Consider the following 26,897-nt stretch of genomic DNA (forward strand, 5'->3'; position numbering starts at 1 on the left):
TTTGTCCATGACCACCAGGCTGCTTTTCAAGAGCATCGGTGAGACTGTGGTCCCTGCAAATGCCAACTTCAGAGAGGGAGGGAGCAAATGAGAGAGAAAGAGAGAGGGGGGTGTGAAAAACTGCAGCAAAGATCAGATAGCAGACAAGGGTGAGAGAGAGAGAGAAAAAAAAGGAGAGAGAAAGAGAGAGCAGTTTTTTAAATGTTCAAAGAGACGAGGTGGCGCACCGGAACATTAGGGAATCTCTGAACACACGAGGATGACCACGGCAGTGCTGAAGATTACTGAAACGTCAGAACAACACTCGCTGATGGAACATTCTGAGGTTGTTAGCATATAATCTGCAGGCTTTAGATAAGAACCTCCATCGAATACATGCGTACATGTATGCGAGTTTCCTTCTGAGTATGTGACGCTAAAGATGAGGACCTCGTTGAACAGTCAGGATCCCTTTTTTTCTTTTAAAGGGTGTTTTTTTCCTGTAGGGGAACTATAAGAAATTCAATGGATTCATGCTTTAGCTCAACTTCATTTCTCTCTCTTACATATTTCCATGCACACAAAGGAAAGAAAAAAGGTAAGCAGAATATGTTTTGTTATTATTTTAAGTGCCTGTTGACTGTATATACTCCTTCCAGCTTATATCGGCTCTCTCTCACTCACATGGACAGTCTACAGGTATTTTCTGCAACCTGTAGGCGTTTTTGATGTCTGCGAGTGTTTTAGCGCCTTTAATATGCCAAACATGAATAGAGTCACATAGAGTAGGTGATGGTCATCAACACTGCATGTCCTGTACCTTCACTGTGTGTTATCAAATCAATGAGGGGGCTGTCACACCCAATACAGCATCCCACAATGACGGATGTCCCCGGAATGCTGGAATATGTTGAAAATATCTTTGTTTTTTAAAATCTATGAGCATCATCATCAAAACAAAACCAAAAAATTAAATCATCTCAAATGTAAATTCAAATGAAGTCTAAATTTAGATTCAGTCAGATGTAACCCAAATTGGAATTGTGTAAACGCTGTATTCCAACACTCAGACAGCTGTTTGGATGAATATCGCACGACAAAAATATAAACTCATAAAAATGTTATGGTTTTTGTAACAGAAGTCACCAGATGCAACTCTGCGGATCCTATTCAGCAATGCGCAAATGGCGAGGGTGATACTAGTCTAAGTTCATAAAGTTTGTTAAAGGAGACCGATGCAGGCATGCAGCTCTGCGGCTGTTTTGGAAATGTTTGTTGGGAGGAGCAGTGTGGAGAAATATCTGAAGTCTGTCGACTGTCTGTCAAAGTTCTCACAAACTGCCATCACTTTAATTTTTCATCATGTTTGCCATTTTGGAACTGGAGGAGCTGTTGTATGGGTATGTCTGAGAAATAAAATGACAGCAGTCTTGTTTGATTCGAAGTGTGCATGAAAAGCAAAAAGGACAGAGAACGTTCTCTTCAGATTAAGTTTCCATCGACCACCACCATAGGGTACATCTACGTCAGACTCTCATAACCAAGATTATCTTTTCCCACAATTCTTTCTTAATGCTACTAAGAACTGCCACAGCACAAACCTTTTCCCAATCATATACATTTCTTAGTTTAAAGAAACCTAATTTATAGTTTGATCTTATTTTAGTGCAAAATATGCAGTGCATATTTGAGAGATCAATTAAAGCAGAGATCATTTTGTACGTATTTTACTGCAAAACACTTATACTGTATAAATAAAGAAAATCCTGTAAAATTAATAAAAATTGTATTTAATTTATAAAATATTATGGTATATTTTAATATTTAATATGATTAAATGAAAATTAATTTTGATTATTCCATTATATATTTTTGATATATAAAACTACATCGTTTTATATATCAAAAATATATAATGGAATAATCAAAATGAATTTTATTTAATCATATTAAATATTAAAATATACCACAATATTTTATGGTTATATTTATTTATATAATTTATATATTAATGTTTTTAAAATGCAAAGAAACGCATCTATAAATTCAGCTATCACAGAACATTGATTCGCTTATCTTTACTCATCATAGCGCTACTATCGAACCACTACATGATCAGAGGATCTGCTGACATTTAGAATGGAATAATCTGACATCACATCAGGACGCAGTGAAAATACTGACCCCACTGTCTCCCCTCAACTGCAAATCTACTTTGTATTCTCACGGCTATCATTGAAAAACGTATTAAGTGCTAAACTGTCTCTCTCGTTTCAAGTCAGTTTTGAGTGATTGGCCACCTGGATGATGACTAAAATAACACCGCATGAAGAAGCCGACAGTCGCCCCACAAACAAACACACACCTACACACACACACAACATTTCTACCAGACAGGTTTCCATGGAAACCTCTATATCCCTCTAGTTTTTCTTGTGATTTTTTATTTTATTTTTGAGAATTGTAAGAACTATGCTGCATTTCTTTGCTTTTATGGGCACACATGAAAGAAATGATATGTTTTTCTCATTATCACTCTTGCCGAATCTGAGGCTTCTTAGCTATTCGCACTCACCAATATAGCACCTGACACCACCCAGCCCCCAGTGTGTGAGTGTGTGTGCACACATGTGGAGTCTGTGTGTTTTGATGTCTCTCTGTCAGTACAGTATGTCTTGGAGCGCAGATTCTTGCAAGTGTGTGCGTGCGTGCAGTAGCCTCACTGAGACATACATCTATTATTAGAAAGACAAATCACTTGACTCAGGCACTGGCTAGACACCTAAATCTGGACCCCACCAGCAGCTCCCGGCTCAGAGGTCTGTTAAAAAAACAGTAGTGAGAAAATCTGAATAATGATAACGATGATAACGATAACCGCACCCCAGCTCCTCTCTCAGGCTCTGAGGTGTGTGCACTTCAGCACTTCGCTTTACGAATGTGCAGAGTTTCACAGGAAAAGTGCGAAATTACTTTAATTAGCTGCATCTGCTGTGAAACAACCAGACGGCAGTTCTGCTCATCTGCTCTCTTATTCACTCACAGAACAGCACTTTTACACACACACTCTCACAGGAGTAACACACTTTTTTTTAGCTGCAATGAAGATTCATAAGATTCATTTTGGGACTACTTTGGCTTGCATCACACAGGTTTACCATTCATTGACATTTTCAGTATTCTAATACTAATATATATACACACACACCTAAAGGATTATTAGGAATACCTGTTCAATTTCTCATTAATGCAATTATCTAATGAACCAATCACATGACAGTTGCTTCAATGCATTTAGGGGTGTGGTCCTGGTCAAGACAATCTCCTGAGTATTTCACAATCTGCTCAGTTACTGGGATTTTAATGCACAACCATTTCTAGGGTTTACAAAGAGTGGCGTGAAAAGGGAAAAACATCCAGTATGTGGCAGAAAATGGGCGAAAATGCCTTGTTGATGCTAGAGGTCAGAGGAGAATGGGCCGACTGATTCAAGCCGATAGAAGAGCAACTTTGACTGAAATAACCACTTGTTACAACCGAGGTATGCAGTAAAGCATTTGTGAAGCCACAACATGCACAACCTCTAGGCGCAAATCTGTGATTCTGAATGCCAGTATCCACACCGGAGCGGTGACTGACAGCTGCACACTTTCCTCAAACATTGTGTTCATCCGTGCTGTGGGGTGTCAAGGGTGTCGAACTACAACTCACGTTAAAGTTGATAATCCCGCAAATGACTGCAATTGCACATTTCAAACAGAGATGGCGACAAAGAGGACAAATTGCAGACTGTAGCTTTAAATAATTGTATGGTTAAGCTCATACATATTGCAGTATGTAGATTTTTTAAATGTTTTTGAAATAGGTTTATTATGCTCATAAAGGGTGCATTTATCAAAAAAATACAGTAAAACAGTAATATTGTAAAATAATATCATGATTTCTAAAGCTACAAGAAGCCATTATCGGGCCAAGCGGAAAGAAGACCACAAACTATGCCAGCCAACATGTCTGGGAGTATCAGTCAGACCAACTGCAACAAAGAGCAATTACAGACATTTTAAGATGATTTTATGCAAAAAGTATAAAAAAAAAATCATATATACAGTCATTAATAAAATGATTGAATGGTTTGTCACTTTTGAGCTGGCGCAGTTACGAAATTGATGTGGTATGGTCTGAATGAGGTGACAATGACACATACAAAGTTTGGTGTCAATATGTCAAGGCATTGCAGAGATAAAGCCTGAATTGTCAACTAGTCAATGCCTCAACTTTGCTGCTGCGGTATACGAAAACGGTTTCGTCTATCGACATGAAATCCATAAAATTTCTCGAGATGATGCGATTCAGTTTTAGTGAAAATTGGAAGATCTAGGAGAAGTTTGAAAAAGTAAGTTTTACAATTAAATAAAAAGATGGCGGACAGAGAGTTTGGCTGACTATGGCAAAATTGGTATATACAGTGTATAGCATGAGGGAACACACCCATGGTAAATTTGGGTGGTAAAAAAATCTTTTAGAAATTGATCTTAATGCTTCAATTTAAAAAAAATTGAAAAATCCAACCTAAGGACAATTAACAAGGGGTACTTTCCATAAGATCATCTTTTAAATTCAAATCAAAGCAGCTATTAGGCTAACTGAAATAAAACCATGTCAATCTCTAGGTATGGTGAAGCGTGTGTGATGACGTGGGGCTATTTTAATTCCAAATGCTAAGGAAACTTGATCAGAATGCATAGTATCCTGGATCCATGAAATAATATAACAGGCCTTTAAAAATAAAAAGGCCACTTCTTATGATTTTTGGACAAATAAAACCGTTCAAAACTTATAAGCAAAAATAGTAATTTTTCGTATCTCCGGACCAGTAGGTGGCGTTGCTCCGAAACGCAGCATCTGGCCTCGGGTCATGCATGTGATGACATGTACCATGTTTGGTCTGAATACGATAAAGAGATGCGGAGACACAGCCTGACGTCTGTTTTCACAAGTGCTATGTAAAACTAGATTGTGTGGTATTCGAGAACGGTTTGATGGTTTGCAATCGAATCGACTTGAGCTAAGGAATCAAAGGATATAGGATAAAGGATAATCAAAGGCCCTTATGGTTAAAAAACATTATTATAGCATAAACATGAGTGAAATTTTGGACAGTTGGTAGTGACACTAGAGGGATTGAGTAAGAGACTCCAAATTTGCCATGGTGAGAGTTCTGACTGTCCTCTATCAGTGTGCCAAATTTCATAATTTTCCCGCAAGTGGTTCTATGAGCTTAAATAGACTCCCAGAGCGGATGAAGAATAAGAATAAGAATGTCAATGATTACAATAGGTGCCTCCACACCTTAGGTGCTTGGCCCTTAATAATGGTTTTCTATTTTAGTATATTTTAGCAGTCTTAGGTGTCACATGATCTTCAGAAATCAAGAAACATTTCTTATCAATGTTGAAAAAAGTTTGTTGGGTAATACTTTACTTAAAGCCTTTATGAATAATGCATTACAAATCCATTTACTGTATAATGTATAATTCCTTATATCTTTTAATAAATTATTGTAACCCAAGTTAAAATGCATTATAATATTTGCAGTTCTACTGTTAAATAGTTTACATACCTTTGATTCAATATTGCGTGTTGCCTCCCTGAGAATCATTGACGGTTTGCCTTTGTGACTGTTCTTGACAAATTTCCTCCATGTACTGTAAGCTCTTTACAATCCCAGGATGCACTGCACATCTGAATACTTCTTCACAGTGGCTTTATGTTGTTGAGATACAGGTTTGTCACTGTCACAAACACAAAAGGTTACAATCACACACACAATATTGAGAACAAATGGTGTGGAAACTGGATAATTTGTGAAAAAACAATGTATTTGTGTACATTTATCTTACGGGATATACTCAATTGTGTGTTATGCAGCCTTTTCAGTACAAGGAGATTGTTAATGTATGAGCACAACTGTATGACAAACAATGTACAATGAACAAAGACTACATAACTGATACAATTTTTTTGCTTCATCTTCAGGCAACACAAACTGATCCAGAACTGCTTTGGTACCCTCTCCCATTTACGGATTGGTTCTGGCAAGACAGAGTGGCATGAGTGTGGGCAAGCCCCACCGCTATAACATTGTGTCATCGGAGGAGGAGGACTTGTTCCGCCACAGCAACATGCCTGCCCTCGGCAATGGCTTTGGTAATGGCAAGATCCAGACGCGCCGGAAGGTGCGAAGTCGCTTCGTTAACAAGACAGGCCAGTGCAACGTCAGTTTCTCTCATATGGACGAGCAATCCCAGCGCTACCTCGCCGACATCTTTACCACCTGTGTGGACATTCGCTGGCGGTGGATGTTCGTCCTTTTCTCCCTTGCATTTGTCCTGTCCTGGCTCGCATTCGGGTTCTCCTTCTGGCTTATTGCTCTTGTCCATGGTGACTTAGACCAGCCCTCTCAAGACAACTTCACGCCGTGCGTCATGCAGGTGAACAGCTTTGTCGCAGCATTCTTGTTCTCGGTTGAGACGCAAACGACGATTGGCTATGGATTCCGCTGCGTGACTGAAGAGTGTCCTTTAGCAGTATTCATGGTCGTCTTCCAGTCCATTGTGGGCTGCATCATTGACTCTTTCATGATCGGAGCCATCATGGCCAAAATGGCAAGGCCAAAGAAACGGGCAGAAACGATATTGTTCTCGCAAAACGCTGTCATCGCTATGCGTGACGGGAAGCTGTGCCTAATGTGGCGGGTCGGGAACTTGAGGAAAAGTCACATTGTTGAGGCTCACGTACGGGCACAGCTAATTAAGCCCCGTATCACAGAGGAGGGGGAGTACATACCTCTCGATCAGATCGACATCAATGTGGGTTATGACCAAGGTCTTGACCGCATCTTCCTGGTTGCTCCCCTCACCATCCTACATGAGATAAGCGAGGAGAGTCCGTTGTTTGGAATCAGCAAGCAGGAGCTGGAAACATCAGATTTCGAGATAGTGGTCATACTGGAAGGGATGGTCGAGGCGACTGCGATGACGGCTCAAGTGCGCAGCTCATACCTGGCCAGCGAGATCTTATGGGGCCATCGCTTTGAGCCTGTGGTGTTCGAGGAACGCAACCAGTATAAGGTGGACTACTCGCACTTTCATAAGACCTATGAGGTTCCCTCGACGCCTCGTTGCAGCGCCAAAGACATGGAGGAGAACAAATCCCTGGAATCTGGTGCCAACTTCTGCTATGAAAATGAGTTAGCCTTCATTAGTAGGGATGAAGAGGAGCAGGAGGAGGACAGAGGTGAGAGGGGGACTGAGCTAGAGACCCTTTCAGCCAATCTAAACTTCGATCAGAGGTCGTATCACAAAGAATCTGAAATATGACCACTGATTGTCAACTTTAAAGACTTCGCTTTATTGTAGAATCAGCCTATTCTTTTAGTGTCGGTTGTAACGAACAGATACAGAGCAATGCAAGTGCCATATGAAACTTTGACCCACTGTCCTAGAGCCATGCTGTAGTCGAGGGCAGGTCAGGAACAGAAAGTGCTTTTTGTAGTTGTCGGAAATGTGAGGCCTTCCTATAGGAAAACTTGAAATCTGATTTTCTGTTTCATACTGTAGTTTGAAGTGATAGCTTTAAGTAGGCTAGTATCATTATGCAATACTAAGCTAGCCTGGGTGCCATTTTGACTAAATCTTTCTCTTGTACACACAATTTGCACAAAATAGGATGTTAACCACTAGTGTGTTTGCTTGGATATTGAGTAGAACATGATTCTTGTTTGGTGTGATTTACAGCAATAAAGTGACTTGAAGACTTTATCCATGCTCTCCATATTCTACTGATCTTTTTTTTTTTTCACACTACGTCAGAGCAAAGACTGCATTATTTTTACCAAGCAATGAGGTACTATTAGAGGTGTGTGGAAGATAATTAACACCTAAACAGACACTGCTAACTGACAATGAGCATGATGGCTCCCAGGCTAGCAAACAACTAAGACACAAGATTATTTATTCAATATTAGAAAGTGAGTAGATAAACATACAAGTATGTGAGTGGAAGAGTGAAAGATAAAGTCAAAGGTTTTTTTTTTTGGTTGTTTTTTTTTCACAACATACCAACATTTACATTCATGCTCAGGACAAACACGCTTGTATAAAACCACTAACTCACAATAACAGCCAGAGGAACAACAGGTTTAATGTGATATATCAAACCCACAAGTCCTGCTTTTGTATTGTAGCCTTTCACAAATTTTGAAGCTATAAAACAGTATATTTACAATGTTGCATATTTTACTATAGCAACAGCTACATTTAGCAAGAAGGTGTTTTAGGAGGTATGACCTTCAAATGACATTTCTTTGAGTTTTTGTCCTATCAATACAGCTGCCCACTTGCCAATGTGAAAGGAAATGATCAATACTGATACTTCTATGGTTGATGCTAAAGAATAAAATGCCAGTATCAGATTATGGGCACACTGAGAAAAAACAAACAAACAAAACTGCTTTCCAGAAAAAAACTTGCCCTAAAAAAATACCAAAGTTTATTTAGCTAACCCAATTGTTGTTGTTTTTTAATCCAAATCATTTTTTATATCTAAAAGACCTTATATCTTGTACAATTTTCCTTAAAAATAAATAATGAAACAAAAATACTTTTTTTTGCAATGCCATGCAATATTTAAGGGTGAAACTAAATTGTCAACATTCAGCATTATACAACAAGTCTGTTTAATTTTCTCAAGTAGATTTCAACTCACAAACTATAAGAGCTTGAAATTAATTACAACAAGCAACAACAGACGAACACTAACCACCCACCTTAGGTATATCTTACATGCTAATTAGAGATCACGACATTCTTTCTCCTTTTCAAAATCAGAGCAAAGAGAATTAGAGAGGTGAGAACGAGAGCCGGAGACAAAAAAGGAACAAAAGAGAGCCACTCACGCAAAAAGTTCACCCACTCTCCTCATCCATCACCTTGCTCTGTGGGGGCAAATAAGAGTGCCTGATTAAATAAAGAAGGCATAAAATAAGATGATTTAAATAAATTAAACGTTTCATCAAGTTAGATTATAGCCAAAGTCATCCACTCTCCCAGAGGAAGAGAAGAAAAAGAGATGATCCCCTCAACAAAATCCACTCTCCAAAAATACAGTATTATACTATACTAAAGTACATCATGAAACGGTCATATAACCCAAACCCTACAAGTTGATTGTTCTTAAAATGCTGTCTGGTCATGAAAGGAAAATTATTCCGACTATTTTATCCAGCAGCTTGGCTGATTTCAGGTCACGTCCTCATAACCTCTTCAGTTGGCTTTCTGAGAGTGAAAGCGAGTCAGCTCATGCTGATATCAGCTCTTCAGAAATGAAGGCAAGATAGATATAAAATAATGATGTAGCAAGGAACAACCAGGTCATAGCAGCACATGCTTATTTTTTTGACTGATCCAAAAAAGTATACCAGCTCTAACCTCCTGCTAAACCAGTTTGGCCAGCAGGTTTTCCAGCTGATCAACCAACCATCTCTGACAATATATGGATTTTCCAGCAGAGAGAGAGAGAGAGAAAATAAGCAGGGATACAATTAAAGACAACACAAAAATACAAAACAGTATCAACCTTTTTTCTGAAACACAATAAGATTCAGAAGTGTACCTTAATAAATCAGAACTATACCTGCATAAAATATTAAACAGAAATACCGTAAGTATAGTCTGAGTGATGATGTGTAACTTTGGGCAGCTGGAGGTGACATGAGATTGAAAGAAAGCAGAGGATATTACGCCAATGAGTTCCTTAAAAGATGCATTTTATTCCCATTAAATCTGTATCAAATGTCACCTTCAGCTGCATGAAGTTATTAAATGACATCATTAAAACAGATTCAACACTGCCACGATGACATGAGGATATAACTGATCATACCATGGACTGGGTGAATACTCGATTCTGATTGGCTGCAGGGTGTCCATTAAAAGGTGATAGAGACACCTAGTTAGGAGTTCTGGTGAAACAGAACAGGGCTTACCGTTCACAATTAATAAATAAAGCAGCAGTGAGTAACCATAGCAACAGGCAGTCAAAGTATCCGTTTAGAATATATTGCATCAAAACAAACATCTAGTTACCCGTTATACTAATACAACAATGAGCGACTTTGTTATTTCGTTTAACCTTTTTGGAGAATTTGACATAAAATAGGTTAACTTTCTGGCTCGCAAGTTAGCTAAACTGAAGGGTTCTATGAGCTGAGCGGACTATAAATATAAATATAGTAACCAGGGAAACCAAGTTATTGTTTGTAAAAACTTTATATTTTAATTAGTTTTACAATCGATGTCTAAACAAATGTTTTAAAAATGAGTTATTTGGCAAGTGACCATGGTATAAGCAGATTAATGCCCTTCGAGGTGTCCATTGCACAACGGCGAGGCCTCGAAGGGCATTGACCCTAAGTTAAACTGATTAAGTACATAACATATATGTGAATCATTTTATGTCAAAAGCAGAGCATGAAACAAATGTCATTGCAAATACAAGGGAGTGAATTGTGGGTTCGCTGATTATTATCTATCCACACTCGGCAGACTAATGTAACTTATTTAAAGGTACAATATGTAGGATTTTTCGCCAACTTTAATAGGAGAAGTTCATCTATCACTTTGCAACTATTGTAAATTATTCAAATGCATAGCCTAACTAATCTAAGAGCTATACGCATATCCCGCTGTCTGTCATCAGAAGAGAATCATAACACGCATAGCCTGCCATGGTGAGAAATGTAGCCATGGTAACAGTCTATCTATAATTATTGGATGTATAGGCCTATCTATAGATTTGTTTCTTTCTTGTTCCACTGTTGCACCACCACGCACCTTACAAATCCACTGTTTTTTAAAAATAAACTACAGATTTAATTACAGATTTAAAAACTTCCATTGCCACTTAATCAAAGTTTTTTAAAATCTGTAATTATTCTAATTCTAAGCATAAAATAAGAATGGATTGTAACTTTAAAATCTGATAATTAATTGAGCCAACATATTGGCTACATATTCTGTTCCTATGGCCATCGGGAAGGAGAGTTAAATCTGTTCAACCTCTGTGCGTTGTGTTCCACTCAATGGGGAATGCCTCTAATTGCCATCTCTCATTCAGTACATAATAACTATGGGAACTAGAAGCATGCGTGCCCTATAGGTTCAAGCCTAAAAGCTTTGAGAATACTTGTCACATACAAAGGTCAAAGAGATCATGTACATTTGCCTTCTGAGAAGGCGGGTAATTAAGGCCAAATATAACACAAAACCAGGAGAGGAACCACGTCTACGCAAGCAATCCTTACATAATTCATAAAAATTGCAACGATGCTAGGATTTAAAATATAGATCAGAGTACTGAAAGCTCAACATTAACATTTTAAAACAATTTAATGTGAACATTAGGTTTTGATATTGAGCTCAAGACTTTTGGATAGACAAAACAATCAATCAATGCTAGCAAAACAGCACGCCATGACATTGACAAGATTTCATCTCAGCAATAGGATCCAGAAGTGTACCTTAATGAATCGGAACTGAACAATCAGGGAGTTAATACTAAAATTAAAGAGGAAAAAAATATTCAACCCAAGTAGTGATGTCACTGTGTAGCTGGATGTAAAGGAGTGCAAAAGATGAGGATACTAGGAAAACGGGTCCATTAAATCTGTATCAAATCTTACTTTCAACTGCATGAAGTCTTAAATTATGAAAAATTAAATTATATGATTCCAGTACTCTCTCTCTTTCTGTACGTGTGCCATGTGACATTTACTGCTGCGTTGCTGTTAGAAAAAACTAATTCTTAACTGTATGATTCTCCCTCCTATTTTTAACATGTACATTAAAAACATGGTTTAGTGGTTCTCAACCTTTTTGACTTAAAGGCCCCCTTATGTCCAACACAATATTCAAAGGGCCCTCATATAAGCAAGAATATATTTCCTCTGATAAAGCTGATAATATTTGCTAATATTAATACTTGCTAAACTATATAAATATAAACTAATATAGACTAAAATCAAACAGTTTTAAATAATATTTATAATAATAATTTGATTCAATAATTCAAGAGATTGCTGAGAACATCTAGGGCCGTGGGGCCCCTGATTGAGAAACACTTTAGTATGTTTGGGTTTCCTCTAGGCTGGTGGATATATTCGGATACTATATATTCCAAACCAGATACACACTATTATACTGCATACTCATTGTCTACAAAGTTTAACACACAATATATTTATAATGGCCATTCATAGGCTACATTTTCAAATACCCATACAACAATAAGAGATTTCCCCACTAACTACTTTTAAAGTGCTGGCCTCTCTATGCTGAGAAGCTGTCAGTCAGTTTTAAACCTGTTTTCTTTCTATTTTTAACCCAACCCAAGATAAAGTCTAGACAAAAATGAAATGGTTTCACAAACAAAGGTAGGCTAGGCTAGTGCTACGCATCCATAACATGAGCTTAATAGACGATTTTGTTTGTTTATAAATTAAAATGTCAATTTACCAGTTATAAAAAACTTAACTTTGCTTATCATTCCTGTAAAACCATAAAAACATGTTTCAGGTGGAGGTGCTGAGACAGAGAAACTTGAAGTTCGTGAGGGATATGCATGTTACCTAGGTAACACGGACACTCTGGACATTTTGTATTTATCAATTAATCAGTGTTGTGAAAATGTAACATAATGAAGAGATCATCGTTTCAAAGCAACATGCATTATTCATAAGTAATTACTGACAAAGAAGCAGTCAGAAATTTAATTAGAAAGCGCACACACCTGCCGAGCTCCTCTCTGTACAACACGGACCCGGGCCAGACATGAAAACACAGCTTTACTGAGACTTATTATAAACGCAAGCATAAAATTAAGACCCATAAGAGATGTGAAACGATATCGAGCCTGTTTTAAATGAGGGAAATAGAGCTGACTGCGACGCCCCGACCGCGTGTTCAGATACTATCGGTTAATTTGTTTTTTTTGGCTAAATGCTTTCACGCTCACACTCAGTAGCCCATGAAACACATCAAATACCTTGGTCACATGTTACTTTTGACATCTCCGATAACACATACTAAAATACAAACAATGGGATTTGACCATTAGCATTAATTTGGTTAGCAAGTAAAGGATCTGCACTGACATGTGCTACAGTTTTCCAGAATCCAGGCAAAGCACGACATCTAGTGGTTAAAAAAGACACTAGAAAGTTGTTATACTAAACAAACAAGAAGTTCAAGACACGAAAACTTGACTTTATTCATAATTAGAGATAAAGAAATTCAAACAGGTTAATCGGGCATAAACATGTAAATATAAACAAACAGTTTAAGATTTAGAGAGACATCCTCATATCAAAAATTTGTTATGTCTAAAGTAGTACGAAACAAAAATTAAAATGACTGACACTGACACACACACACACACACACACACACACACACACACACACACACACACACACCTGTGACTAAAGGTATAGTTAGAATTCATTGTGTAATAAAGATATACAATTGATTTAATAATTTAACCCACATAATACACTAAAATGCCTCTCTCTCTCTCTCTCTCTCTCTCTCTCACACACACACACACACACACTCACTCAAATCTTTTGCGTGCTAGTTAATTCAAAGAGCTTCATCCTCTCCAGAACAGTGAGTCCATCCTTAATACTCTGAGAAGAAAATAAGAGAGAATATTTAATTTTTAGGGAACATCAGTATTTTGTACCATGTAACTGCACAGATAATCCCACCTTGGATCTGGCCTTCTGTGTGAGTGTTGAACATTCCTTCACAAAGTCTGGGTTGCTTCCGGATTTCATCAGATCTGCAACAAGCATTTACAAATTGTGGATAAGTGCATGTCTAGGCACTTATCTGTTTGCCTTCACAGTAACATGTGTAACTGTAACAGTAACTGTTTTTGTAGATTTGCTTACCATAGTTTAAACACTGCTGTCGAGCTGGGACCATCCTCAGTTCAGTGAAGTCACTTTGAGTTTTAACTTCTAAATGACTCAACTCAGAGTCTAGCTCTTTAAAATGCTTAAAAAAAACATAAAACAGAAACACAGTGTAAAGAAAAACAGAGAAAACTTTTCCTAAATAAAAGTTATCCTATTAGGAAATGTATGGGTAAACTCATCCCCAATATAATGTCATAGAATAGTATTATATAGTATAATAACCCAAAACTATTTATTTGTTTTAAATTAAAGAGGTGTTACCATATTTCCTGCCAGCAGTTCCAATTTAAGTGAGTTGATCTCCTGTTTCAGACACTTAATCTCTGATTCCTTCACTCTGAGATTTACCTACAGCATCAAAGAACGAGACGGAGCACATCTGTTTTTACACAGATAGACTTTATAGCACCTTTGATGGAATATTCTCTAACATAATCTCATCTGAGTGGTAATATAACCCATGAAGGATTATTTTATGGAAGCCGATTAAATGTAGTGAACTCAGAGTGCAAATTTTAATCTGTGTTCAGTCAACCTTCCCCTGCTAATTTTAGTAGTACAAGTCATTGCATATCTGTGAAATTTTGGCACTTCGCCACGTGAAGGGTGTCAAGTTGTACCTCCAACTGATACGTGTCTTTCTCCTGAGAAGACTGGGAGTGCTTCACCTCCCCATTCATGCGTGAATGCATCAGGGATAATTCAGCAGCCAAACAATCATTTAATTCCTTTAAAAAAAAAAAAAAAACATATGTGCGGCAAGCAGAAAAGTAATGACTGTATAAATATGCAGATTTTTTTGTGTGCATGAGCATTTACCTGGTTGTGAGTGCGAAGCTCCTGGTTCTCTCTGTGTGTTGAACTCAATGCCTCTCTTTCTGTTTCTATAGTCCGGCTCAAATGAGTATTTTCCAAACATTTCTGAGAATACTGCTCTGACAACACCTCCAGCTCCCTGTGCAACGTTTCTAGCTCCTCACTGCAGAAAATGCACCAAGACACATGCATTTCTCAGTGGACAGAAAAATATGCAATTATGCCAATAATGAGTGGATGAGGCATAAAGGTTATTATATAGTTCTGCAGCCCTAAATTAACGTTTGATGGTATGGCTGACGTAGTTCTCATATTAACAATAGACATCACACACGCACTTATATTGTGCACGAAGCTGGTGGATGTCCACATTGGCTCCATTTTGTAGGGCTTTCTGAGTCTTGTCCATTTCCTCTTTATGAGCTTTCCTCATGGCCTCAATGGCTGAATAACAACAAATATTATTAAAACAAACAAACAAACAAAAAAAAAACACTCTGTATTTCTACACATGCAGAGCACAAATTTAGATTTTTTTATTTAACAGATGCTTTTATCCATAGTTAAAGCTGCAGTCCGTAACTTTTTTGTGTGTTCAAAATTTACATAAGCGAGTACATCAAAAATCCATTTTCCAAAACATGTTTTTGTCCTATCCTGAATCACTTCGGTACACTTATAATAAGTGTAATAAGTTCAGACTATTTTAGACCGGTATGGGTCGTACCACTGCAGAGTAGCCCAGTACCAGTGTCACTTATCATGGCCATAAAAAGAGCGAGAAGTAACTCCTGTTCTTCCGCACGACATGCAGTTCTGTTGAGTAACCACTAGTGCACTAGTGCAAGTGTTACGGACTGCAGATTTAAATACAAGAGTATTAAATACAAATAATAGCTCTGTAGTTTCCTTATACATGTTTCTCCTCTTTTTTGTGTTGCACATGAGTGTTGAAAGGGACAGTTCACCCAAAAACGAAAATGGTCATTAACTCAAAAGTGTGATGTTTCAAATTTGTTTTGATGTTCTTACAAGAAACACAAAAAGAGTTATTTAATGTCCAAGTTGCTCTTTTTCTCACAATAAAAGTCAATGGTAACCACAGCTGTCAATGAAATGAGTAGTAAATGACAGACATTCAATTTTTAGGTAAACTATGCCATTAATTCTGTTCAGCTTAGTGCATAGTGCTATGTACTGTATTGTAGTCTTTGCTGTAAGCCAAAAGTACTTACTTGGTCTGTTGTGTTGAGACAGGTGAGTCCAAAACTGCTAATGGAGGGCCAGTGTTCTGCAGAGTTTGGCTCCAACTTGCTTTAACATATCTGCCTTGAAGTTTCTAGTATGTCTTGTAAGAGCTTTATTAGCAGATTCAGGTGTGTTAAATTGGGGTGGGGGGCTAAACTCTGCAGGACAGTGGCCCTCCAGGAGCAGGACTGGACACCCCTGTGTTAAGCTATGTGAGCTGAATGAATAGGAGCTAATGCCGAGAGGAGCACCTGAAATGGTGGCGTTCGTCTCTTCCTGCAGAACTCTTTCTCTTTCCTCTGTCAGCCTTTCCACCTCTCTCTGATGCTGCCTCTGCATCTCCTCAATCACCCGCTGATGGCTGTCTTCCATAATGCTGAAACCATGCTCATATGTGGCCTAAACAAAAATATGAAGTACCTTCATTTTAGGTATAATTACATGTTAATCTCATGCTGTAACAAGAAGGCTGTGGGCACCTTGATGGTTTCCAGGTCAAGCTGGAAGGCTTTGGCATCCTGGTTGCTGAGGTCTGCCCTTAAACAAGAGACCTCAGACTCAAGCTCTCTGATTCGGTCTTGCAGAGAAGACACAGAAACCTGATCAGTATTGTCACTGTCGTCTAGTTCTGAAGGGGTTGCAGCTTTTGGCTTTGACAAGTTCTGAATGTAGTATTCATGAAGACGGCTCATCTCCTCCTCATGGATTTTCTGGAGCACCTGCAGCTTCTCATCAAACTCCACCTGCAATCTTTCTGCTTCTTCCGTCCCCAATTGAGCATTGGCCTCAGCTGAAACACGTTCCTGTTCTGCCTTTTTGGCAGCAATACGCTCCTCACGCAGCCTCTCTTCATAACGCTCCATCTGTTCCTGGAAAAGAGTCTCCATACTATGACACGTGGCACGACACTCAGACTGAGTCTGCTCTCTCTGCTTGCGTAGGGTATTCATCTCTTGCTGCAGGGCCGAACGCAGACGACAAGCCATGTATGCCAAAGTGGCCTGACACATTGCAGCCCTTAGGATGGCTGTAGGAGTTTCACCAGGAAGGTCAGCCTCTCTATCCTCAGACTGTAGCTGTGTTGAGAGGTTGTGCAGTGACTTGGCCTGAGCTCGGAGCTCTATCACCAGACTCTTTCTGCAAGCAAGCTGTACCTCAGAGTCCTCAAGGAATAGATCGTTCACCAGCTCGTCCTCCATCTGTTCACTGTAAGGTGCAAGTTCTGGTGGGCTAATGTCAGCAAGATTGGACCCCTGCTTGGAACCATTTTCCATTTTGGTTCCAGACGAGGAACTATCGGGTATTGGCCAAGGCAACACATAAAAGGGCTTAAATCCCTGTTGTTCTTTTGAGGGATGAGTACACAGACTATGTAGGAGGTATGCCATCTCTGCTCTTACACACAGTCTATGGATCACATTTTCACTCAGCGTATTTTCGAACAGATCTTGCTCGAGATGATCCAAGAAGATCTGAGGGTAACTAGGTTTCACAGCCCCATTATGACTGCCTCCTTTAGCCATCCTAAGTACTTGGATATGCACCTCTGACAATCTATTAAGCAACTTTCTACTGGGATTCTCAAGTGCAGAGGCAATCCTTTGGACAACCAGTGCCTCCAGCGACAACACACTGCTGGCCATGTCCAAAGCTTGACTTCTCCCTGGACTTCCATCATCATAAAGGGAGATGTTAGCTTGGTCCGAAGTTCTGTCTAAAGTGGTTCCCTGCAGGCTGTGCAAAGCTCCAGTAAATCTCGGCAGAGCATCCATGGAGAGTCGACCTTCTGGATTATGGAGGGATCTGTGGGAGCACCCAGTGTTAAGTTGTTGTTGTTGTTGAAGATGCATGGTAAGCTCCCGGAGTCGCTCTTCGGTGTCACACAACTTGCGTTCTAGTGCCTGGATCACAGAGATCACTGTGTGTGACTCATCTCCCTGAGTCGTAGGTTGTTTTTCCAAATCTTTTTTCCCTTTTTGCCTGTGTTGTTGTGGCTCAATCAGTGTCTCACATGTAACACTAGTTTCATAAGGATGGGTTTGGGCTTCCTTGAGCCTCAATTCAGTCTCCTCTAGACTACTGCCCAAGACTGCCATCTTAACAAGCATTTCCTGGAGTTCACGTTCCTTCCTGTGTAACTCTTGCTGTTGCTGCACCAGCTGGGTTTGGAAGCGCTCCTCACTTACTCTCTCACAGTCCAGCAGAGCACCTCGCAAACTCTGTATTTCCTCACAAGCTCTTTCATAATCATGCTCCATGTCGTAATAAAGAGTCTCTTCAGTTTGGAGGCGTGCCTGCAGACGACAGACCTCACTGTCGGATTCCTCCAGCTGGTTTTGTAGCTCCTGGCACCTTCGTACAAGCTCATCATTAACTTCACCTGTTTGCTTCTTCTGCAGCTCAGCATCTTTCTGCCTTAAACGCTCCTCTAGTTCCTTCGATCGCTGCTCCGAGTGGTCGAGGCTGTCACTAAAGCTCCTCCTTTCTCGTTCCTGGCTCTCTTGCAGGAGGCGCAGGTGCCTCTGTAGCCGGACCTCCTTTAAGGCTTGCGCTTCTTCGGTTGCTTTTAGACGGCCTGTTACCTCCTCTAACCATCCATGCAGACTCTCCAGCACCTCCTCACGCTCCTTCAGAACAGTTTCTGCCTCTTGAATCCTTAATTCTGCCCTCTTAAGAAATCCCTGGCTATCGTTGAGCTCCGCTTGTAGTTGGGCCTCAGTATGTCGTAACTCCCTTTCCTGAGACTGATGCCTCTCATGCTCAGCCTTCAACTCTCTGCGCAGGCTCTGAAGCTCCACATCCCACTGCCATTCTGTCTGGGTTGAGGATGAAGAAAAGGTGACTGGCAATGGAGAAGTGGAGCGATCAACCTGTAATAAATTGCAAGACTTTATTTCAACTATGACAAATGATATGTAATGATACAACCAGGGTTTGAAATGAACCTTTTCACTCATCATCTATTTAGCTACTAATTTAAGTTACCAGCCATTCACAACTTCAACTAGCCGAAACTAAAATATCAGAAATAAACCAGATTATGAAAAGAAAGTCACATCTTAGCTGTAAATATAATTATTATTAAATCTGATTATGAATTACTGTATTGCTTTCAGCTTTACGACATTTATCCACTGTTTTCAGAAAAGCCAACCATTAAAATAAAATAAAATGTAAAAAAAAAAAAAAAAAAAATATATATATATATATATATATATAAAAATTACCATGGGTTTACCTGAACATAGCAATATAGACGCTTGGGCACTTTTTGCCCAAAAGTCTTAGACATGCAGCATTTACGAGAAGGGGTTGGAAAAAGTGGCCTCCTAATTGTACGTACATATATTTGTCCTTAATCAATGTATTTTTAATGTGAGTGACGCTGTGGCATGATTTTGAACAGCCGAAGTCGTAGTTGGGCGTTGCAGGTGTGCCTACGGTCATAGAAAACAATATGTTCGAATTTTAAAATAATTTCTCTCTTCATGTGTTGTTTTGCTAATGTTTGAGGCTTCGTTTAGGGAGGGATTCTGTTGGCGATGCCATCCAAAGTGATAGAACATCATTGTGAATCATAACCCGCCAAATAGGCTAGTGTTGATGAGTGTTACCAGCCACAGTGGATTTTCACTTGAATTTTCCGGGTTGGTGGGTGTTAATTTCAAACCCTGGATACAATCATATTTGCTTGTTACGTTACCTGCTTTTCTTCTTTGGGTTTAGCTTTGAGTAGTTCACCAGAACTGTCACAGTGGACACGTACTGTCCCTGCATCAACCTCTAAGCTGTCTGGGCTGATTGATTCTGGGGAGGTGCGACCTGACACTGTCATAAGTGATAAGTGTGATGGTATATCAGCAGAAATGATGTTCAAGCTTCGCCCCGGAGAGAGTCTAGTCTTCTGAAGATATTTGCTCTCTGATGCCTCAGAGACAGAACGTATGATCGGCTCTTCGGGGGATGATGCAGGGGCAGGAGGCACTGAGCGCTCACTGTTATAGTTCCATTGGCTTCCTGACAGATCATTTGACAACTCCTCCTTGTGCGGTTTACGACTTAATTCTGCCCAATCAAAGGTTCTGTAACGGCCCTCTCTACGGTGCTCACGGATGCGACTCCTTTTCTCCTCCTCCTGTGGAACTGTATTGTATTGGGAGGAGCCTGTACGAGCATGTGTACTAGTCAGTGACACCTTTTGAGGAATAGAACTGAGGAAAGAAAAGATGTAGCAAACTATGATTTAGTTATTTCAATTAAAATATATTTTTTGTGCGTTTACCATAACTTTATTTAAATGAAAAAAACATTTATGGTTACAGCAAAAACACATTCATACCTGGATTTGATAGTAGGATTTTTCCTTGTATAGCATTGGAGAAAAAGAAAAACAGCAGATTGAAAAGTCAATGTCCTAACATGGGATTGTTTTGTGAGCAAAAGAGAGCAATAAATGTTTCAGGTTTTGACTAAATATTTGTAACAACCGGATCAATGCACTCCTGAGAATTGCAGCTGTTACCATGTGACATCAGGAGCAGTGCTGAGATGAACATTTTTCATTACTGCCTGGACCCAGTTCCGTCGTATTCCATAAGTCATTGCACAGAGGGTGAAGACCCCATCCTTTGTCTGTACGAAAAGAGGGATGAAAAAAAATTCAATGAAATAGACACAACACACAAGCTTAAATATAGCTAATATACTCACGTGAATCTGAAAGCCATAGTTTCTTTGTACAGGGTAATCTGTAACATCGTAACAAGTAGACAAATTGATCTCACCATCCACATCAGCTGCCTAGGTGACAAAACAGAGAAAGACCAGTTAATTTCTCTTGACTGCAAAAGGCAAATCAGTTTTGATGATTCTTTATAAATCAATTTACCTCTTCTGCTATAGAGTCACGGTAGAATCTCAGAGTCTGGTCAGTAAGAACAAACCAATTTTTCCTCCACTAGAGAAAAGAGAACATAAGACCCCTTTTGTAAAAAATGTAAATGATGTAAATGTAAATTTGATGTAAAAAAACATTTACATCATTTAAATAAATGTGCCCTGAGACACTCAAAACTTCAAAATCACCTTTCCGTCTTCTCCCAATCTAGACATCCATCCCTTTTTGAAATTAAGGAGGTCAGGCTGAGAGGAAAAGAGCATTAGCAATGTCATATGTGATATGCATAGTTAATCATAATTAACTAGATAAATTAGTCGCTACATCCCGTAAGTCATTTGATTACATTTATTTACTGGCATAATAAAAACACACATTAGGGTCATTCTGATCTGTATTGGTTGTACTTACTGTGGGTGTGGGATCAAGATGTCTGCTTTCCAGCGATTTGGAACGGATACTGCATGACGTGAAGGGTCGCGAGTGATCAGGGATGTCATCATTAGGGGACGAATCCTACTTAGAGCAAAAACAGATATTCTGTCTTTTTTGGTGGCCTCTTTAGTTCAACCATTTCTGCTGCTGCCACTAGTGGCACTGCTCATATTAAAGATTATTACATAAAACTATTAAATGTAATTTTACCTTATTTCAAAAACGTTCCATTTACACTACCATTCAAAAGTTTGGGGACATTTTACCCCAAACTTTTAATTTTACTTTTATTCAACACAGATACATTAAATTGATTAAAGGTGCTCTAAGCAATGTCACACGTTTAGACCAAAACATTTTGTCACATACAGCAAACATCTCCTCCTCACCGCTATCTGCCTGTCCCCTGAACACACAGTAAAAAAAACACGGCCTCTGTAGACAGCCCAGGCTCCATAAACAGCAACAAAAACAAACTGTGGCAACCCGCTCCACGAAACATAACAAACAGTGTTCCAGCCAATAACCGACAAGAATGATTAGGGGGTTGGGTTAGTGGGCTACATATTAAGGAGGGTGTGGAGGAGAGAGAAGCATGAAGAAGGAAGTTAGAAATATAACTCTTTAAGTTTGATATGGCCGACACATGACCAAAGAGACGACGTTTCGATGAGAAGATTGCAAAAATGCAAAGAAGAGGTAAAAGGTAAAGGAACGCGCAAAGTCACGAATTTACAGGGGAAAGGTGGTGAGAACTCCGCCAGGCAGAAGGGCTTCCAATCCGACTTTAATGTAGCTCTGTTTTTACTGGACAGGTGGGTAAATCCAGTTTGGTTTTTCTAAATGGACTTGTTCGCCTAACAAAACACAAGTATATAATTAGCTAGAACAATGCAGTCAGCGCTAACTTGAATACAATATAGTGGTTTCTAGCAGCTATCTATCGATCGCTATTGTAAATGATCAAGCAAACTCACAAGTAGGGCAACAGTTTGTGTGAATGATTGTTTTTACCCACTGTTTGTTACAAATTTGAATGTTCATTTTTAGCCTGTTTTTCTGGTAATGTTTTTCTTTTTCTGCATTATATGAAAGTATTTATCTAACTTAGTGACATTACACCTTAAATTAAGTATCAGTAAAAATACAGCGCGGAATGAGGAGGAGGGAGGGTCTAGCTAGCCTCCGTTTTGTTTGACAATACTTCAAACGGCAACAAGAAGTGACATCACCCAACATTGCTTAAAGCACCTTAAAGGGTCACAGTAAAGGCATGATGTAACAACATATTTCTATTTAGGTATTTCTACATTTTGAAGATTCTTTGATGAATATAAGGTTTTCCACAAAAATATTTAGCTGCACAACTATTTTCAACATTGATAACAATAAGAAACGTTTCTTGAGCACCAAATATTAAAGTGCACTGGATGCAGCAAATGACTTTTAAAAATTCCTACTCAAAGTTTTGTTAGTGTACTTGGTTCAGTTAACTTAACTGTCACCGTCCCACAGGTGGGACGTTTGCCACTATATTTTTAAAACAATAATATCTTAGTAAATACCTTAAATAATATTGACAAACTATATATCATTTGAAAGCTTACAATCTCTAGTTTCCATATTTGGTGACTGATTTTCAAAATATATTACAGAGGAGCCATAATTTATCAATATAAAACAAGAATATTTTCATACTCATAAGGCGTGTTCAGACCTTTATTTTAAAATAGCAGTAAACATGAAAAATCATGAAAAAAATGGTAGATACCTCAGTTTGTTTTCATGCCAAAAGTTCAAAAGATAGAATCCATTCAATTATTTTGGAAAAAAAAGGTCTGAAAAGTTTGAAATATCAAGAAAAAAATAATAAATTCCCTGTTTGTGACGTGGCAGCTAGCTATGACTTACATGCGTGTTCTTTGTATGTGTTTCTTAGAGGTTCAATTCATATCAAAATCTGCCAAACTTCCCATGCTACTTCTGAATAGGATCTCTACTTCAGAAATTGTATGAAAATTGTGAAAATAATGGTTCATATCACTCAAAACACGAATGGAAATGCAGACGCCCTTATATGGGCAGTAATGGAGTCTGGTTGTGCCCTAGTGAAAAAGTTTGGTACTGCGCTCAAACAAAATCTTACTGAAAGCTCATTTTTTGAGATATCAACCTAAAATTTGAAACACAACTTGTTCAGATTTTTGGCTTTGATCTTTCTGACATTTTAGAGTAGCCCAGGTTTTGAAAATATATATTTTATGTAAAATATGAATAATTAATATTTTTACATTGTACATTTCCATAAACTCAAACTTCTATAACTTTTTTTCTGTTTCACTTTCTTAATTTATTTCACTTCTACAAAAATCTGCCAAATGTCTTCTTTAAAACAAGACCAATCATTTGTCTATATTCCAAAGCATTCTTGAATTACAACCATTTAAGTTCGAAAAGTGCATTTTCATGTCTATTCAAAAAAGGGGGGGTGACAGTTAACAGGTTAAGCCTGACTGAGTTTTCACCTGAGATGTACTGACAGTTGTCTTATGGTCATTTTGTGCAGAAGATGAGGAAGTGAAGGTTGATGGGGGAAGCTCGTTATCTAGAAATGAACCCTCCTGTTGATCAGCATCCTGAGATCTCCTAGAAACAAACATGCAAACATATTCAAGATATTCCAAAACAGTGGATATCAATTTAATGTTCAACTTTAAGCTATACAAATTCTAAAGTCTAAAGTACTGAGTGAGCATAATACACAAGAAAAAGATAAACATTGAGAAGATAAAATGGATACTAATTTGTAGTATAAGATCAACTGGAATTTAGTATGAACATAATAGAAAATACAATGAACACCTAAAAACTGAAATGAAAACAATTTGAACAAATTGCAGACATTTGTTGAGGAAATCAAGAATAAGCAAAACGTTTGAGGAACAGCAATGCGATTTAACATTTAAACCCATTGAGAATTGTGGCTTGTAGAAAATGTTTGTAGTAAAATGGAAAATGGGAAAGCAAGCAGGTCTGGTTTGATTTGACTGATGGATATGGGAGGAAGTCACCTGAAAGATAAACAGAAAAATGCTTTTGAAGGATATGCAATAAAATGATGAACACTAGAGGGAGCCACAGACATTATACATGAAAAGCAACTCTGAACAGTCGGTGTAATGAGGGAATCAAGAGTGAACGGTCTTACCTCTTCCGACTTCCAGACAGCCGGTGTACTTTTCTTCTTGGGCTGAGTGCTTGATGTGCTTCATGTCTGAGTGTGTGTGTCTGTGTCATGGATGTGTGTGATTGTCTCTTCCCATTGGACTCTTCAGGATCACCCTCACATGCCCCCTGTGAACTGTGATTGGTTGGTGGAGGAAAGGGGCAGGGGCTAAGGGACTTTAAGGTAGGAAACATACAAGGATGTGAGGTAGGTGAACAAAAAGGATCACAGTCACACCTGGAGTCAGTGTGTGCTTGTTCATCTGCAACACGAGGACTTGTCTTCTCCAGAGAGGAATAGCCGCTTTCAGTGCCCAATCGACTCTTAGTACCTGAGAGAGCAAATGAAAGCAAAGCAAACTCAGTCCAGAACTCATCTGTATTTCCAATTCTTACTTAGCCAGTGCACTGACCTGAGTTTACAAGGAATTAAAACTTGATAAAAACATACTTGAGTCATCATGACAGATAAGAGTGGCATTTGAAAAAGAAACAGTTTCATAGTTCACCCAAAGATAAAAATCTGATATAAATCATTCACCCTCATGTCTTTCCAAACCTGAATGGCTTTCTTTCTTCCATGGAACTGTAAAACAGATTGAAGAGAAAATATCTAACCAGTGGTCTCTGAAGACAAAGACCTTGCTTGCAAATTAACATTTGAACTCTCACCCCCATTTTTTTTGTTTACCTTTTTTTAAGGATTGTGTTTATAATCATTTTCTGGGTGTGTCTCAGGGTGACTGGTACAGATTTCTCATTCCCAAAGAAGTAAATTTAGGAAGAACTGGCACACAAAGGAATGTGATCTCTACTTGCTAATTTCCACTGTCCCTTGCAAATGGTCTACCCCTAGTAAGTCTGGTGGGGTGAACAGTAACTTTACACCGTAGCGTAGACTCATGTTTTACATATGACATCAGGTCTGGATATATAAAGAAATGCAACGGAGAGCTCAGGGCTGTTGTCTGTATTCAGATTAGCCCGTGAGGATGAGAGCATCCAGACTCTCAGCTCATGTAGCCACACAAGGTCGGGTAAAAGATTTTCCTCTTTGTTCTAGAACTTTTATGGTTTGCATTGATTATTTTTCAATTGATTATGGAATTGTAATAATACATTTACCTGACATAATAAATTGTTATATTTGATTATTCTAACAGACTTTGGCTTTATTTTCATTAGAGTTAAAAGGAATAGTCAAACATTAACGTATATTCAATGATGCACAGATATCATTGAGTCAGAATACACAAGTTAATACATAAGACGAAATGCATTGCATTTAATTAAAATTCCCTTTACCATGGGAAAGACGGAAAACGCGTGATACCTTCACCTCTAATTGAACGCCGCCTTTGGATCAATTTAGTAGGTCTTACAGAACACAAAAGGACAGTTTTTAAAGAATATCCGATTCAGATAAAGATGCATGCAATTACAATGAATAATATATTCTGGAGCCTTCAAGTTTAAAAAAGGACATAAAAGTACCAAAAATTATCATAAAAGTAAAATTTTTGTGCAAACTAAAATAATTAACAATGGTTTTAGCTACTACCCACCTTTATTTCTTAAGGCGACAAATCAGTAAGCACTAAAACCATAAACAAGTACATCCAGTTAATGTCATAAGCCCACACACAAAGGACACTCTGAGGTCATACCTTCCGTGCCGGAGCAGCTCGAGAGCTGATCGAGTGACGAAGTGAGACAGGAGCCAAGACTGGCATTGAGCGAAGAAGCATTACCACTGCTGGAAGGAACCCCAACTCCAACATTGAGTGACTCCTCCTCCAGCTCTTTCTCTGATGAATGCAATGAGACCTCCTCCACTGTGCTCAACATGCTAGTTGTTCTGTCTTTTTTGGTGGCCTCTTTAGTACTACCATTTCTGCTGCTGCCACTAGTGGCACTGCTCGTACTCGTGCCAGCATTGACGCTGATGAACACTTTATTGTCACTACTATTACTAGAAGTGATGCTGCCTCGTCTGTTAATGCTGCCGGTGAAATTACTTCCAGAAGTGCAAGTTTTTTTAGCACCACCACTGCAACTGCTGCTTGAGGTTTGGTTTTCTGTTGTCTGCTGAGAGAGAAAGACAGAGACAAAGAATATAGGTGAGTAAATCAGAGACTGACAGGTTGCACACAAGCGCTCGGCCAGCAAAATCCGATTGGCATGGATGGGGAAGGAAAAGCCTCTCTCTTGACAAACAAGCACACAAGTCTTTTGCTCTCTGCTGCCACTTTGCAAAATC

The 26,897-nt window shown here is 38.8% G+C and overlaps 2 protein-coding genes across 4 annotated transcripts in view; one reads left to right on the forward strand and one right to left on the reverse strand.

Annotated features, from left to right (window-relative positions):
* Positions 1 to 15,325, forward strand: kcnj12b (potassium inwardly rectifying channel subfamily J member 12b). Its single transcript, XM_039686128.2, has 2 exons — positions 1 to 577; positions 6,016 to 15,325. The coding sequence occupies exon 2, from the start codon at positions 6,090 to 6,092 to the stop codon at positions 7,356 to 7,358; it is 1,269 nt and encodes a 422-aa protein (XP_039542062.1). The 5' UTR covers positions 1 to 577; positions 6,016 to 6,089; the 3' UTR covers positions 7,359 to 15,325.
* The window catches only part of LOC120489368 (uncharacterized), a 17,526-nt gene continuing 4,211 nt past the window's right edge, over positions 13,583 to 26,897 (reverse strand). Inside the window, exons 6-24 of one of the 3 annotated variants that reach the window (XM_039686126.2) lie at positions 26,305 to 26,722; positions 24,876 to 24,969; positions 23,938 to 24,058; positions 21,389 to 21,493; positions 21,166 to 21,222; positions 20,969 to 21,037; positions 20,791 to 20,880; positions 20,603 to 20,712; positions 20,420 to 20,443; positions 19,784 to 20,291; positions 16,560 to 18,950; positions 16,332 to 16,479; positions 15,171 to 15,276; positions 14,836 to 14,995; positions 14,637 to 14,744; positions 14,278 to 14,364; positions 13,990 to 14,095; positions 13,804 to 13,877; positions 13,583 to 13,722 (exon numbers count right to left, since the gene is read on the reverse strand). In XM_039686126.2, the coding sequence (XP_039542060.2) occupies positions 13,651 to 13,722; positions 13,804 to 13,877; positions 13,990 to 14,095; positions 14,278 to 14,364; positions 14,637 to 14,744; positions 14,836 to 14,995; positions 15,171 to 15,276; positions 16,332 to 16,479; positions 16,560 to 18,950; positions 19,784 to 20,291; positions 20,420 to 20,443; positions 20,603 to 20,712; positions 20,791 to 20,880; positions 20,969 to 21,037; positions 21,166 to 21,222; positions 21,389 to 21,493; positions 23,938 to 24,058; positions 24,876 to 24,969; positions 26,305 to 26,722 (4,848 nt within the window). In that variant the 3' untranslated portion in view covers positions 13,583 to 13,650. Of the gene's footprint in view, positions 13,723 to 13,803; positions 13,878 to 13,989; positions 14,096 to 14,277; positions 14,365 to 14,636; positions 14,745 to 14,835; positions 14,996 to 15,170; positions 15,277 to 16,331; positions 16,480 to 16,559; positions 18,951 to 19,783; positions 20,292 to 20,419; positions 20,444 to 20,602; positions 20,713 to 20,790; positions 20,881 to 20,968; positions 21,038 to 21,165; positions 21,223 to 21,388; positions 21,494 to 23,937; positions 24,059 to 24,620; positions 24,855 to 24,875; positions 24,970 to 26,304; positions 26,726 to 26,897 lie in introns of those variants that run through there. The other 2 variants (XM_089128451.1, XM_089128452.1) reach the window with 2 other exon arrangements.

The sequence above is a fragment of the Pimephales promelas genome, chromosome 3 (assembly GCF_988280905.1).
Source record: "Pimephales promelas chromosome 3, fPimPro1.hap1.1, whole genome shotgun sequence".
NCBI classification, from domain to species: Eukaryota; Metazoa; Chordata; class Actinopteri; order Cypriniformes; family Leuciscidae; genus Pimephales; species Pimephales promelas.